This window comes from Pan paniscus, chromosome 23 (assembly GCF_029289425.2).
Source record: "Pan paniscus chromosome 23, NHGRI_mPanPan1-v2.0_pri, whole genome shotgun sequence".
NCBI lineage: Eukaryota > Metazoa > Chordata > Mammalia > Primates > Hominidae > Pan > Pan paniscus.
In genome coordinates, this window is record NC_085927.1 from 30719372 (window position 1) to 30735375 (window position 16004).

Here is a 16004-nt window from a genome sequence, read left to right on the forward strand (position 1 = left end):
GAGCTCAATGAGGAAGCCAGAGACCGGCGCCCTGGGACAGACAGAGCAAACACACTGGCCACTATCCTGGCTCATGCTCCAGGGCTCAGCCCGCTCCACGTCCCCCACCTGGAAAGTACCCCCCTTTCCACCTGCTTAAGGAACACATGCTTCTCCTTTTAGGCCCCACCTAGGTGTCCCCCACCCCCACCTCTCCCAGAGCCCCCAGCGGGTTAGAAGCCTGAAGGCTCCCCAACCCTTCATGCCATCTGTCATAGCATCAATCCCATCTGTCTCTCAGATGTCGAGGGTAGGGCATGCCTGGCACAGGCAGAAGCTGGGGAGTATAGGGGACAGACTCAGGGGCACTCCCATGGCTGTTGTCTCCCGGGGCCTCTCCCTGTAAGCCTGGACCCAGTGTCCTTCCAGTGGTACCTGGGGCCCCAGGCCACCGTGCAGCAGGTTCAGCTCTGGGGCACTCCCTTGGCACAGAAAGCAGAAGATGGGCACAATGCTATGGATCCAGCAAGACCTCAGGTACAGGGTGTCCCCGACCAGTTCTCCAAGTCCATGGGTGCCTGGTAGGAGACAGGGGGATGAATGTGAACCCCTGCATGGCTATAGCCACCTGCCTCCTCCCCTGCCCTGCATCACTACCTGGCCTATTTTTTGCCTCTAGAAGCACTGCTTTCTACGCTCCTTAGGACCACTGCCCGCATATGACAGATAAGAACATCGAGGCTAAGGCAACGCAAATCTTTTCCTTAAAGTCATACAGCTGTCAAAAGAAAGCTGGACAACCTGGGCAACATAGCGAGATAAAAAATTATTTAAATTAGCCAGATGTGGTAGCCCCCTGTAGTCTCAGCGACTCAGGAGGCTGAGGCAGGAGGCTCACCAGAGTGCAGAGTTCAAGGATGCAGTGAGCTATGATCCTGCCACTGCACTGAAACCTGGGTGACAGAGCAAGACCCTGGCTCTAATAAATAAATACATAAAGTCTCACAGCTAGTGGTAGCTAATCCTGCCAGAGTCAGGCCTCTACCTGTCTGATGCCAAATGGCACACTATGTCTTTTAACCTGATTGCAGACCACAGATGTTTTGTGAATATTTTCCCCAGGGAAAAAACCGGAAGTAGTTCTAAATTCTATACATCCATTATATTAGTTTTACCTGTGGATTGGGAAAACCCAGCTCTGATTGCATTTCCGGGCGGGACAGCCTTTGGTGCACTGTCTGGCGGGATTTTCCATTTTAACCTCCTTCTAGAAGCGCCTTCTCATGGTAAAGTTCCTGATGCCGCCAGGAGCGCCGAGGAGAGGGCAGGGGGCTGGAGACGCCCCGCAGAGGGCTACGTGCCCTGCTGGACAGAGGTCTCCTGCCTCCTCGGCGGCGCCAGCCCACCTCCCACAACCCCTGCGGGAGAAGCCCCCAAGGGGAGGAGACGGGCCTGGCCCCTGCCCCGAGCACCTTCCGTCTCTAGGTCGGAGTCTGAATCGGCCTTGGGACCCTGCTTGGCCTCGGGGACCCCTGCAAGACGTCCACAGGCCGCCGTCGCCTCTTCCTCCTGCTTTTTATCCTCCCCAGACCTCTGGCAGGAACCACTCATCGTTACGCCCCTTTCGCAGCCTCAGACCCTGAGGCGGAGACCGCTTGGCGCCTCACTTAGAGCGCGACCCGGGGATGTGGGCGGAGTCTGCGGCTGCGCTGACCAATCGAGTGTGGCGTCCATCGACTGGCGTCTGCCACGGCAATTAGCGACGCGCTCCCCCGCGGCGGTCGCCCCGGCAACCCAGTGCTGTAGGTTGCCGTAGAAACCGTGGCTCTCCTCCGCTGAGGCTCCTCGCCTGAGAGGATAAACTGCACGCGCCACGGGCTATGCACTGGGCTGGGCGCCTTGTGGGCATCCTCCCTGCCTTCCTAGGGGGTTCCAGCATCGCCCCCCTTTCGTGGACTGGGAAACACGCCTGACTCCAGGACTTGTGTTGTCCTCACTGCACTGGGGATGGTGGCGGGGGCAGCTTTTCAGGAGGGCCTGGGGAACTTCGCAGAGCCAGGTCACCCTCTCACTCTGTGCCTCTTAGTTATCTTGCATGCTCTGGTCTTTGCATACGCTGCTCCCTGCACCAGGAACCTCCATCCCCATCTTTGTCTGCTTGTCGAACTTCAGAAATCTGCAAGGGTCAGCTTAGAGGTCACTTCTTCCGGAAGCTTTCCTCAACACCCTCCCCGCCCTGCTGCTGCTGCCCTCAGGCCCTCCTCTCACAGCACTGATAACAGCTGTCCGTCTCCACCCTCCCACCACATCCACTCCCACCCCAGGAATTGAGGCCAGAGGGCAGGGACAGAGCTGCTGCTGTTCTCTGTGTGCCAGGGCCCAGCAAAGGGAATGTAGGGAGGGTGGGAGGTGCAGGGCAGCTGGGATTAGGGGTTGAGGGCTGGGTGTTGGAGGCTGGATCCTGCTTTAGTGGAAGTGTCCCTTTAACAGCAGCTGGCCTGGCCTGGCTCGGGCCCTGCTTTGCCTCCTGTTCAGCTGTGGCTGCAGCTGCCATGCTGACTCATGTGCCCGCAGCTAGCAGGAGCTGGCAGCATGGGCTCCCCAGGGGCCACAGCAGGCTGGGGGCTTCTGGATTATAAAACGGAGAAGTATGTGATGACCAGGAACTGGCGGGTGGGCGCCCTGCAGAGGCTGCTGCAGTTTGGGATCGTGGTCTATGTGGTAGGGTAAGAGAGAAGAGCTTTTGGCCAGGCTGGAGGGGCAAGGGAAGAGGTGGGGGGTGGGGCTTGGTCCTGCTGGGTTGAAGTTGAGGGTTGGGCTGTTTAGGGGCTGGAGGGGAAGGGGGCAGATTGGGACGGGGTTGGGGAGAGCTAGGCGATACAAGACAGGAGAGCAAGAACAAGCTGTGTGTTTGTCCTGTGTGTCCACTTGCCTCCTTCCCAGGCCCCCACCCAGGCCCCACCCAGGGGGCACATGACATAGTCCTTAACATCTGTGAGAGCTGGAGCACTAGGCCCCCAGAGAGACCACCAGCTGTATCTCGGGTCAGGAGAGTCTGTAAGGGGGAAGCTGGATCTAGTCAGGCTGGGGGTGGGTGCTGGCTAGTGAAGGTGATTGTCTGAGGGCACTGGCTCTCTGATGCATGGCTGGAGCTTCTGTCTCATTCAGGGGGTCTGGAGTGGGAAGTGGGGCCAGAGAGGAGGTGGGGCCTTCGATGTTGGGCCGGGAGCCTGTAGGGTGTGGGGGGAGAACTGAGCATGTAGGGCTCAGCTCCGCCCCTGTCACTACACGCTGGGGACACACCACACTGCCCGACTTCTCCTCCCCAGGTGGGCTCTCCTCGCCAAAAAAGGCTACCAGGAGCGGGACCTGGAACCCCAGTTTTCCATCATCACCAAACTCAAAGGGGTTTCCGTCACTCAGATCAAGGAGCTTGGAAACCGGCTGTGGGATGTGGCCGACTTCGTGAAGCCACCTCAGGTGGGGGCCCTGATGTTGCTGACGGGGGCGCAAGTCCTTTCCCCACTGACAGCCTGAACACCCGCCATGCAGCCAGTGTGTGCGAGAGAGAAGCATGTGATGCCAGAGACGGCTGCGGGTTCTCAGGAAGGGCTTCACAGAGGAGTGGCGCCTGGACAGGACTTTCAGGGATGTGTAGGAGGTTTTGGGGTGGAAAAAGGGGCCACTCAAGAAGCCAGGCCAGGGTTGGACGTGCTGGCTCACGCCTGTAATCCCAGCACTTTGGGAGGCCGAGGCAGGTGGATCACGAGATTGAGAGTATCCTGGCTAACACGGTGAAACCCCATCTCTATTAAAAATACAAAAAATTAGCCGGGCATGGTGGTGGGCACCTGTAGTCCCAGCTACTCAGGAGGCTGGGGCAGGAGAATGGCGTGAACCCGGGAGGTGGAGCTTGCAGTGAGCCGAGATTGCACCACTGCACTCCAGCCTGGGTGGCAAAGCGAGACTCTGTCTCAAAAAAAAAAAAAAAAAAAAAAAAAAAAAAAAAAAAAGCCAGGCCAGAGAAACTGCATTTCCAAAGACTGCCAACAGAAAAGAAGGGAGTGTCCGGGACTAATGGCTTGAGCTTGAGAGTGGTGTGAGGTGCTGGGGCATGGAACTTCCTGTAGCCCTGCTCCCTGACCTGGGGCACTACGGTCAGGTGCTGCTCCTCCCCTCTTCTCGGCTGCGTTTTCCTCCTCCCTCCACCCAGCTCATCCCCAGCCTCAACTGCCACTTCTGCTCCCCTGATGCCCAGGGTGTATTCCCAGTGATCAATCACCTGCCCAGAGCACAGCTGTCTTCTAGGTGCACACCCATATGTCCAAAGATCAATTATTTTCCTCTCCTGGCATGGCCTCTGTGACGCCCACTAGTCATGATGGCTGTGACATCCACTAGTGCCTCAGCCAGACCCGTGACTCACCCTGGACCCCTTCCTGTCCCTTCCAAGATTTTTCACCACTACCCATGCCATGCCATGCATGAGACTATGGCCTCCTAGAGGGTCCCTAGATGCCCCTCTCGCCTCCTCCCTTACTGCTCGGTGCACACCACGCAGCAGCCAAGCTGAACTTTCACACCAGGCATCATGAGAGCCTGCAGCGCCTGCTTCTACCCTCAGGAATTCCCCCAACCCTGCCCATGACGGTGTCCACACTTTCCTCCCAATCCTAATGGCTGCCACTCCCAGCACCCTCTGGCCAGCCCTCACCTTCCCTTCCTGGGCATACATTCCCCAAATTCACAGTGCTCTCACGAGCAGCACTGGAGGGTCAGCCTTTCTTTCCAATGTCCTCGGCCACCCGTTGACCACAGACACAGCTTTCCCTCTTCTCCCTTGGCCCCTGCCATGCCAGTGCTGCTGTGTGTGAGATGGGAGACTCACCTCTTCTCCATCCTGAGCAGGTGCTGGGCCCAGCTCTCCCTTGGATCTTCAGTACTAGAAGCAGCAGGCTGTTGGAATATTCTGGTTGAAGCCAGGCACGGTAGCTGGCGCCTGTAGTCCCAGCTACTTGGGAGGCTGAGGCAGGAGGACCTCTTGAGTCCAGGAGTTAGAGGTTGCAGTGAGCACTGATCACAACACTACACTCCAGCCTGGGTGACGAAGTGTAATCCTGTCTCTAAATACACACATACACATGCACACACACACACAAATTTTGGTTGAGACAAGAAACTTGTCTCAAGAGATGGACATGGACACAAGGCTTCCTGGTCTCAAAATGGCCAGAACCGCTGCCAGCCTCCCATCTCTGCTTCAGTCTGCCTTACAGGGGGACAGGGCTAGTGACTTGATGGGGCCAACATCCCTTCCCTCATAGACCAGGCTGCCGGCTTCCGGCCTTTCCAGTCAACGCGAGCCCAGCCAGGCCAACCTTGAGACTTGCCTCCTAGGGAGAGAACGTGTTCTTCTTGGTGACCAACTTCCTTGTGACGCCAGCCCAAGTTCAGGGCAGATGCCCAGAGGTGAGTTTACCCAGGATCCTCCCAGCGGGCCCCTTGTTCCTCCGTCAGCCCCAGGTGGCCACCCGTGTTTCCCTTTCCCCTTCCCAGGTGGCTGAAGGCTCAGCGTGTGCTCAGTGTCCCCCAGGCACTGGGCTATATCTTTTCCTGAATCATTATGTTCAGTCTTCACATATCCCCTGCCTGGTAGGAAGTCCTGTGATCCCCATTTCAGAGGAGAAGACTGAGGCTCAGTGAGGTTGAGTCACTTTCTTAAGGCCTCCAGGCCTGTGGGTGACAGGACCCCGAGCTCTGGGCAGCAGCAGTTCCCATGAGGTGTCCAGGCCCTCCCATCCTGGTCCTGCCTCTGGGTACTCTCCAGGTTGGTAGTGTGACACCCAGAGCTGCACACATGCTCAGGGAGGTTCTAATAGCAAGAGCCAAGCTGGAATATCACCTCCCCTTCTCTGTGCCCAGCCTCTATTAATATGTCCTGAGGCAGCTTTCATCTTTGTGGGCCAACACAGCACACTCTTGCTCATGGTGAATTCAGGATTGCTTATGATTTCTGGATAGTTTTTTTTGTTTTATTTTTGAGGCAGAGTTTCACTCTGTCACCCACGCTGGAGTGCAGTGGCAGCTATCGGCTCACTGCAAGCTCTGCCTCCCAGGTTCACGCCATTCTCCTGCCTCAGCCTCCGGAGTAGCTGGTACTACAGGCGCCTGCCACCACGCCCAGCTAATGTTTTTTTTTTTTTTTTTTGTATTTTTAGTGGAGACGGGGTTTCACGGTGTTAGCCAGGATGGTCTCCATCTCCTGACCTCGTGATCCACCTGCCTCGGCCTCCCAAAGTGCTGGGATTACAGGTGTGAGCCACCACGCCCGGCCTGATTTCTGGATAGTTTTTACATCAACCGTGGTCAAGCCAGAGTCCCCCACCTTGTTCTTCTTCATTTCTGATCCAGAAATGCTGATTCTCCCCCTGACATTTCACCTTTTTCCCTTGCCTGGGGATGTCCCTGGGATCCTGCCTCTGTCACAGAGCACGCTCATTCTCTCCAGCTGTGAATTTTGTTTGAACTATTGGGACTCAGGACATAGTCCTGAAAGTTTACCTCCACAGTGACATCTTTAGGCAAGTCCAACATTTACGTGCCTCCTGGGCTGGAGGGTCATTGTGCAGACACCTGTCCCCTGAGCCCTGGTGGCTGGTCCTAGCACAGTTGCTGGAGACATCCCATGTCCGTAGTTGGAAATATGCACAAAGGATTGCTTACTCTTTTTGTTTGTTTGTTTTTTTGAGATGGAGTCTTGCTCTTGTCCCCCAGGCTGCAGTTCAATGGCATGATCTCGGCTCACTGCAACCTCCGCCTCCTGGGTTCAAGCAATTCTCCTGCTCAGCCCCTGAGTAGCTGGGATTACAGGTGCCCGCCACTGTGCCCAGCTAATTTTTGTATTTTAAGTAGGGACGGGGTTTCACCATGTTGGCCAGGCTGGTCTCGAACTCCTGGCCTCAGGTGATCCACCAGCCTCGGCCTCTTAAAGTGCTGGGATTACAGGTGTGAGCCTGCCGAGAGCTTGGTCAAGGAGACCTGAACCCAGCGGTGCTAAAGGAATTAAAGACAAACACACAGAAATATAGAGGTGTGGAGTGGGAAATCAGGGGTATCACAGCCTTCAGAGCTGACAGCCTCGAACAGATTTACCCACATATTTATTGACAGCAAGCCAGTGATAAGCATTGTTTCTATAGATTATAGATTAACTAAAAGTATTCCTTATGGGAAACAAAGGGATGGGCTCTGGCTGGTTATCTGCAGCAGGAGCATGTCCTTAAATCACAGATCGCTCATGCTATTGTTTGTGGTTTAAGAACACCTTTAAGCGGTTTTCCGCCCTGGGTGGGCCAGGTTTTCCTTGCCCTCATTCCGGTAAACCCACAAACTTCCAGTGTGGGTGTCGTGGCTATCACAAACATGTCACAGTGCTGCAGAGATTTTGTTTATGGCCAGTTTTGGGGCCAGTTTATGGCCAGACTTTGGGGGCCTCTTCCCAACATGAGCCACTGTGCCTGAAAGGATGTGCTTACTCTTAGTGAACCCACACAATGTCCTTCTCTTTCTTAATGCTCAGATGTGTATTTAATGTTCAGTTGGTAGACCGTTCTGAAATTTGGCTGGATCTGTGGGTCTGTGTTTTTCAGAATCTGTGCAATTCCTCTTTGTCTGCAACCACACTTCTGGCTCTTCCCATGAAACATCAGGGCTGGGTCGTAATTATCAGATCTGACAACCTGGCTTTCCTGGAAGACCAGAGTTCTGCCAGCTCCTCTAGGGATCCTGGTGCCTGATCCCTCCCTTACATGCACCATGCTCTTTATAGTGTCACCTCCCTCAGCAGACACCGCTGAGCCTCCCTGCTGGGCCAGGGGGCTAGCTATGCTAAATTCACAAAACTCCATCTCCCATACTTCAAAGACCACCCACATGGACAGCCCAGCCCAGGTGGCAGGTCCTATGATGGGACAGAGGCTGTAGGTGGGGGACCTAGGGCTGCACTTGAGCAGAATCTTTTTTTTTTTTCTTTTTTTTTTTTTTTTGAGACGGAGTCTCGCTCTGTCACCCAGGCTGGAGTGCAGTGGCGTGATCTCGGCTCACCGCACACCTCCACCTCCTTGGTTCAAGCGATTCTCCTGCCTCAGCCTCCCAAGTAGGTGGGACTACAGGCACACACCACCACACTCGGCTACTTTTTGTATTTTTAATAGAGACAGGGTTTTGCTATGTCGGCCAGGCTGGTCTCGAACTCCTGACCTCAGGTAATCCGCCCACCTCGGCTTCTCAAAGTGTTGGGATTACAGGTGTGCCAGGCCAAGCAGAATCTTAAAAAAAGGTGGGGAGAAGCTGGTGAGCAGGTGGATTTGGTTGAAGCAGGATGTCCACACAGAGGGGGCTTGGTGGGTAAAGGCCCTGAGCTGTGTGAGGTGAGGTGCCTTTAGGGCTACCTGCCACTGGGTGGAGCTGAAGTGAAGATTTGGACTGGGGTGGGAAGAAGGTAGTTCAGGATTTCAGGGGCCCCTGTAAGCCCCACTAAGGAGCTAAACTGTTTTTGTTTGTTTTCTTTTTTTTTCCTGTAGCAATGAGGTCTTGCTTTGTTGCCCAGGCTGGTCTCGAACTCCTGAGCTCAGGCAATCCGCCTGCTTTGGACTCTCGAAGTGCTAGGATTACAGGCGTGAGCCACTGTGCCTGGCAGGAGCTAAACTTGATTAGAGGAACAGAAGAGAGCCACACGTGGGCTCAGAGGCAGGGTGCTCAGTTTCCTGCACATTGAGATGCACCACTTGGGCTGCTGGGCATAGGTGGATGAGGGTATGGGGAGACGTGGGGGCCCCACTGGTGGTCACTGTGGGGTCTAGTTGGAGGAGACGGTAGCCCAGCTGGGGTGAAGAGGAGAGGCAGACACAGGACATAGGTAGGGACAAAGAAGCAGAGCATGTGGCTCTGCTCCGACCTCCACCCAATCATGACGGCCCTGTCTTTCAGAAAGTCCCACCGCCTCATTCTGGCTTCTCAGAGGCCCTCAGCCTTCCTTGCGCCCATGGTGCTGGTGTTCTTCCTGCTGCCCCTGAGCTGAGTGCCCTGGGCAGCAGTGTCCATCCTCAGCTGGGGCAGGACCATGCCTGGGAGAGTGCCCGATGCTCAAGGGTGCCTTCGTCTCTGGGGTCTGGGACCCCAGAAAGCTCACCTGTCCTCCCCTTCTGCCAGAGCCCCATAGTCCTATGCCTCTGTGCAGGCATTAATGTCCCCAGGTTACAGAAGAGCGAGCAGGAAGGAGTAGCCTGTGGTCCCTCAGCAAGGGTGTGGGGTCCTGCTTCAATACCCAAGCCCCTGACTCTTGGGCCCTGATCTTTGTCAGCTATGTCCCCATGCCGGGCATCAAAAACTCACCCTCCCAAGGTATCTTCACCTTCCCTGATCTGTCATCCAAATTGGACCAGAGGAGCTAGACCTGGAAGAATCACTTCGGCATCCACCAGGGACAGAACTGTCAGGAGGGAAGGGGCAGGGTGCCTTGTCTCATGCCTATAATCCCAGCACTCTGGGAGGCTGAGACAGAAGGATTACTTGAGGCCAGGAGTTAAAAACCAGCCTGGTCAACATAGCAAGACTCCATCTCTACAAAAAAAATATTAAAAAATCAGCCAGGCACAGTGGTGTGTGTCTGTAGTCCCAGCTACTGGGAATACTGAGGTGAGAGGATTGCTTAAGCCCGGGAGGGCGAGGCTGTAGTGAGCCATGATCATACCACTGCACTAGAGCCTGGACAACAGAGTGAGACCGAATCACTAAAAATAAATTTTTTGAAAAAGGAGGAAAGGGGTCTCCCTTTGTCTTTGAAATACAGTACTGTACCTTCATCTGGCCAGGGCATTGCTCCGCTCCCTCCTCTGACCACCTCCTTTTATTTGCACCCTCCAGCTTTCCTGTGTGGCCCCACACTCAGGGTGCTCTGGCGGCGGGGTGGTGAGGTTGTTTAAGGTGGGAAGGGGGCCTGTCCTTCCCACCTTGAACCTCCCTGCCTTTGAGACTGGGCTGTGGAGGGGAGACATCCCCTGTGCCATTGGTGACTGCTCTCTCTCCCACCTCAGCACCCGTCCGTCCCACTGGCTAACTGCTGGGTCGACGAGGACTGCCCCGAAGGGGAGGGAGGCACACACAGCCACGGTAACTGTGGGCTCTGTCTTCCAGTGCTCCCAGCAGGGTGGGGGCCGGGCTGGGATCGTGGGTGGCTCCTGAGTGCAGGCCCTGCTCGCCTCTGTCCCTGCATCTCTCTTTCTGCCAACAACCCCCTGGCTGAAGGCCTCCCCAGGCCTGCAGAGATTTGAAGGTCTGGAGTTCATCTTTTGTTTTCTAGGTGTAAAAACAGGCCAGTGTGTGGTGTTCAATGGGACCCACAGGACCTGTGAGATCTGGAGTTGGTGCCCAGTGGAGAGTGGCGTTGTGCCCTCGTAAGTGTCCCCACCATCCCCTACCCCAACTGGCGCAGGGCCCCAGGCCTGGCAGAGGCTGTCACCTCCCTTCCACCTGCAGGAGGCCCCTGCTGGCCCAGGCCCAGAACTTCACACTGTTCATCAAAAACACAGTCACCTTCAGCAAGTTCAACTTCTCTAAGTAAGCAGAGTGGGTCTCATCTGCCCCAAGACCCTCCTTGTCCCCTACCTCATCTGACCTTTCCCACTCCTCCCAGGTCCAATGCCTTGGAGACCTGGGACCCCACCTATTTTAAGCACTGCCGCTATGAACCACAATTCAGCCCCTACTGTCCCGTGTTCCGCATTGGGGACCTCGTGGCCAAGGCTGGAGGGACCTTCGAGGACCTGGCGTTGCTGGTGGGTCCCAAGTTGGGGGCAGGGTTCCTAGAGGGCTCTGGGAGAGGGTCCCGGGCCCACCCACCGGTGGAACAGCTATGTGCTATGTGCAGGGTGGCTCTGTGGGCATCAGAGTTCACTGGGATTGTGACCTGGACACCGGGGACTCTGGCTGCTGGCCTCACTACTCCTTCCAGCTGCAGGAGAAGAGCTACAACTTCAGGTGAGGCCCCACTGCTCCCAGTGCCCAGCTGCTGGGCCCATCGCCCTCTCCCTGTGGCGGCCAGGAGAGACCACACCCAGGCCCAGGCCTCTAGATATTCCACTACGTGTGCAAGGGGGTCCCAGGAGCAGGAGAGAGCTGTTCTCAACCCCACATCCTCCAGCACAGGCTCCGTCCTGCTGCCCCAAGTCCTGAGCCCTCCACCCCATCTGTCCCAGGCCCCTGCCCAGCTCAGGCTCCTCACTGCCAGCCCTTCCTCCACCCCACCTCGCTTCTAGTATCTCCCCTCCACAGCAATGGGGTGTTTCGTTTTTACTTTCCCCTTCTCCCCTTCAGCTTTGTTTTTTTTTTTTTTTTTAAAGACAGAATCTCATTCTGTCACCCAGGCTGGAGTGCAGTGGCCTGACCTCGGCTCACTGTAACCTCTGCTTCCTGGGTTCAACCGATTCTCCTTCCTCAGCCTCCTGAATAGCTGGAATTACAGGTGCTCGCCACTACTCCCAGCTAATTTTTATATTTTGGTAGAGATGGGTTTTCACAATGTTGGCCAGGCTGGTCTCAAACCCCTGACCTCAGGTGATCCACCCACCTCAGCCTCCCGAAGGGCTAGGATTACAGACGTAAACCACCGTGTCTGGCCTCCCTTCCGCTTTTACCTAAACTTTTTTTTTTTTTTTTGAGATGGAGTCTCACTCTGTCGCCCAGGCTGGAGTACAGTGGCGGGATCTCAGCTCACTGCAAGTTCCGCTTCCCGGGTTCACGCCATTCTCCTGCCTCAGCCTCCCAAGTAGCTGGGACTACGGGTGTGCGCCTCCACGCCCGGCTAATTTTTGTATTTTTAGTAGAGACAGGGTTTCACCATGTTGGCCAGGATTGTCTCGATCTCTTGACCTCGTGATCCACCTGCCTCAGCCTCCCAAAGTGCTGGGATTACAGGCGTGAGCCACCACGCCCGACCTTTTTTTTTTTGAAACGGAGTTTTCACTTTCTTGTGGTCCAGGCTGGAATGCAATGGCGTGGTCTTGGCTCACTGCAACCTCTGCCTCCTGGGTTCAGGTGATTTTCCAGCCTCTGCCTCCAGAGTAGCTGGGATGACAGGTGTGCACCACCACGCCCAACTAATTTTTGTATTTTTAGTAGAGATGGTGTTTTGCCATGTTGGCCAGGCTGGTCTCGAACTTCTGACCTCAGGTGATCTGCCCACTTCAGCCTCCCAAAGTGCTGGGATTACAGGCATGAGCCACCAAGCCTGTTTTTTTTGTGGTTTTTTTTTGCTCTTGTTGCCCAGACTGGAGTGCAGTGGCCCGATCTCGGCTCACTGCAATCTTTGCCTCTCGGGTTCAAGCAATTCTCCTGCCTCAGCCTCCCGAGTAGCTGTGATTACAGGTGCACACCACCACACCCAGCTAATTTTTGTGTTTTTACTAGAGATGGGGTTTCACCATATTGGTCAGGCTGGTCTCGAACTCCTGACCTCAGGTGATCCACCTGCCTCAGCCTCCCAAAGTGCTGGGATTACAGGTGTGAGCCACTGTGCCTGGCCTCAAGTTTCATAAATTGCATTTATTATCATGTCTTTGAGTCTTCTAAGCAGATCTATTGGATCCTTCTGCCACTGAGCGTCACCTCGTCATGCAGGCAGGCACACACGACCACCAGGCCTGGGGATGATGCCCCTCAACATAGCTCACTGCACCCCGTCTGATCTGGCTTCCCCAACCTCCCCAGCCCTTTGAAACCACGTGGGGCTGGCTCCCACCCACATCCTGTTCCCCCGACCTCTGTGCTGGCAAACCACCTGTGTGCATGTTCCTCCAGGCCCAGCCTCATGTCCCCTCCAGGAAGTCTACCCCAGTTCCCAGGGAAGAGTGCGTTCCCATCTCTGGAATCCCTCAGCCCTGAGCCTGCCCCTTCACATCCCCCGCTGCTGGGTCTGTTTAGGGACTCCTCTGTCCCCCGTCCTCTCAGCAGGCAGGGAACTTCTGAGGGACAGGTCTTTGTTTGCTTTTTCTGTTTTCTCACCAATTACATAGGGCTGAGACCCAGGACTCAGGCTTGGGCTGGGGGTTTATAGAGTCAATTGACAAGTTGGACAGAGGCCTGGCAGGGCCAGCCCCACCTGGGGGTGGGCAAAGCAGGTCACCAGAGCCTTCTTTCCTGCCCACAGGACAGCCACTCACTGGTGGGAGCAACCGGGTGTGGAGGCCCGCACCCTGCTCAAGCTCTATGGAATCCGCTTTGACATCCTCGTCACCGGGCAGGTAGGCACAGGTAGGGGTCAGGCCGGGGATGGGATGGGGCAGGCAGACAGGGCTGGAGGAGGCATGAGGCTGACAGTCGTGGGCTGAGAGGTTCAGCTCAGATCTCTCTCAGGCAGGGAAGTTCGGGCTCATCCCCACGGCCGTCACACTGGGCACCGGGGCAGCTTGGCTGGGCGTGGTGAGTGCGAGCATTGTGGGCACCTGCAGGCTGCAGTGAGTGCTGCTGACCAGGGTGTGTCCAATGCATGCTGGAGCCTCCGGTGCCTGCACATTGAGTCTCAGGGTGCAAGCTGGGGAGGTGGCAGGAGAGCAGGCTCGGGGGCTGGAACATGGGTTGGCCCTGCCTCTCCCAGGTCACCTTTTTCTGTGACCTGCTACTGCTGTATGTGGATAGAGAAGCCCATTTCTACTGGAGGACAAAGTATGAGGAGGTGAGCTGAGGTCGCTCTGCTTGGACCCTGGGTTCTGCCACACTTAGGAAGATGTTGGCTGGATCCCTGACCTGCTGTCCTCATCTGCAGGCCAAGGCCCCGAAAGCAACCACCAACTCTGTGTGGAGGGAGCTGGCCCTTGCATCCCAAGCCCGACTGGCCGAGTGCCTCAGACAGAGCTCAGCACCTGCACCCATGGCCACTGCTGCTGGGAGTCAGACACAGACACCAGGATGGCCCTGTCCAAGTTCTGACACCCACTTGCCAACCCATTCCGGAAGCCTGTAGCCATTCCCTGCTGGTTGAGAGTTGGGGGCTGGGAAGGGCGGGGCCCTGCCTGGGGATCTCAAGGATGAGGCCCCAGCATGGAGGATTGGGGGTAGAATTCCACCCTTGAACCCCAGCAGACAGTCCCTCCCCTGACTCCCACCTTGGTAGCGTGCTGCCTCAGGGAGCCATAGAAGTCGGCTGTGTTTTGAGACGGCGACAGAACCTGACCCGTGGAGACTGGGAGAGCCCAGCAGGCACCTGTATTGCAGGGCTCCGACTGCATGTGGCAGGGGCTCCTGCTGCGTCTGGGCCTGGAGGTCTCTCTCCCAGTGCTCTGTCCCCAGTGTTCCTAGCAGAGGTATGCTTACCAGCTGTCAGCACAGACCCTCCCGCTGCCTGGGTCCTGGCCCTCCTCCCCCATCTGCACCCCCATCATAGGTAGAGACCCCACCCTCCCATCGGTCCTACATGGGGCTGTGCAGCTGGAGCCAAAAAGGCAAGGTAGAAAGAGAAGTGATGGGGGAGGGGGATTGTTTCAGCTTCTCTGGTGCTGTGATGCCCCAGGAGAGTCCTAATCTAGGGAATGGGGTGGAGTAGGCAGATAATCCACCTCCCTATCCCCCAGGCAAGGGCGGAGCATGTGTCTTGGGCCCACACCTGCTCAGTTTATGAGGACCGGCTGCTTTCCAGTGGTAGCCCTTTTGCCATGGAGGTCTGGGAGAGAGCAGAGGGCGGCAGGGCTAAGTTGGTGATCATTGGGTTCTTCAGGACCTTCTATATCCCTCCTCGGTGACCCCCCAGCCCAACCCCTTGGAATCTTTCCTCCAGGCTTCCTGAGAGCCCTGGGGGTGGGAGGCTGTGGGAGGCTGTACATCTGAAATTCACTTCAGTCCAAGTCATACCTAGGAAGCTGTCTGGGCAGCTGCTCAAGGGAGGCCCTGGCTCTGATCCCAGGCTGGATGGAGTGGCTGGAAGGAATGGTTCCAAACAACACCACCGAGATCTCCCTCAGGCTGGCCAGGTTTTGCAGCTGGAATTCTCCTCTTGGTCCCGGGGCGGGGCAGGGAATTCTAAGTGTCCACCCCAGGGAGGCAAGGGGCTGCTTTCCACTGTGGGTACCTGGTGATCAGGGCAAGCTGTGGAGGGCCAGGGGTGGGGCTGAGACTGGGCTGACATCTAGAATCACCTGCCACCTGGAGCCTCAGTAAAATGCCTGGGGTCCCTGCCGCCTCTCAATCTCCAGAGCCATGTCCATGGGGAGGTGGGCTCTGAAGGGCAAAGGTGGGAGAGCATGGCCCCTGAGGCCTGGGTATCCAAGGAGGGGCACGTGCACCTGATTCTCCTTGGGGCCCAGAGGAAGCTGATGTCATGGCTGGACAAAGTCACGGAGTAAAGCCAGCAAAGCCACCCTCTTCCTGTGTAGTCCTTACAGGCATGACTGGAAAGTTGGGGGGCATCTATGGTAGACATGGCACAGCCATGAAGAGACCAGTGGGGTGGTGCAGGGTGGACTTGGGGACCCTACCCCTGAAGACTGAGGCCCTGCAGCTACCAGGTGGGCTAGAAGGTAACTGGAACAGGCCTGGGCACTTGTGCACCCATGTAGGAGCATGAGGGCCACACTCTTTTCACCTCAAAGCTCTTGAAGAGTGGGCAAAGACAGCAAGAGAGCTGCAGCCTGGGCCCGAGCTCAGAAACAGCTGTCGCCTCAGTCTGCGCACAGGCATGCACCCCAGGGTAGTGCCTGCAGGGATGCATGTGTCCCCGTGGGGGTGCCTGTGCCAGGCAGGCCTCAGGTGCATGCCATGCTCAGAACCCTGCTGCCCTTTCTAGGCAGCCTCCTTGGGGCCCAAGCTCTGCTCCCTGGATCTGCCACCTAGCAGACGTGGGGAGCCTGACCCCATGCCTGTCATGGAACCCTCCTTGCCTGGTGTGTGTGGCTCCCCTCTTCACTGGGCACCTGGATCCAGGCCCACCTGTGTCCCTGACTCAGGGTGGTCCCAGGACTGGCACCTACTCTTTAGAG

General features: G+C 56.5%; 1 protein-coding gene across 9 annotated transcripts; it reads left to right on the forward strand.

The window, feature by feature from the left end:
- Positions 1 to 1781: 1781 nt before the first annotated feature.
- Positions 1782 to 15939, forward strand: P2RX6 (purinergic receptor P2X 6). Of its 9 annotated transcripts, none has more exons than XM_055105830.2 (12): positions 1782 to 2705; positions 3309 to 3459; positions 5377 to 5448; positions 10074 to 10149; positions 10340 to 10433; positions 10516 to 10596; positions 10673 to 10825; positions 10907 to 11016; positions 13184 to 13277; positions 13390 to 13455; positions 13631 to 13708; positions 13799 to 15939. In XM_055105830.2, exons 1-12 carry the CDS (start codon positions 2542 to 2544, stop codon positions 14103 to 14105), a joined length of 1446 nt encoding a protein of 481 aa, XP_054961805.1. In that variant the 5' UTR covers positions 1782 to 2541; the 3' UTR covers positions 14106 to 15939. The 9 variants fall into 9 exon arrangements, with proteins under 9 accessions (XP_054961805.1, XP_003806938.1, XP_034804667.1 ...); XM_003806890.5 differs by having other exon boundaries at positions 10673 to 10814; XM_034948777.3 differs by having other exon boundaries at positions 1816 to 2700; positions 10673 to 10814.
- The last annotated feature ends 65 nt before the right edge of the window (positions 15940 to 16004 follow it).

Excerpts from the sequence above, each read along its gene's own strand:
- P2RX6 (XM_055105830.2), top strand. The coding sequence starts at position 2,542 with ATGTGCCCGCAGCTAGCAGGAGCTGGCAGCATGGGCTCCCCAGGGGCC. Across the intron at positions 3,460-5,376 it reads ACTTCGTGAAGCCACCTCAG|GGAGAGAACGTGTTCTTCTT; the intron begins GTGGGGGCCCTG and ends CTTGCCTCCTAG. Across the intron at positions 10,597-10,672 it reads AGCAAGTTCAACTTCTCTAA|GTCCAATGCCTTGGAGACCT; the intron begins GTAAGCAGAGTG and ends CACTCCTCCCAG.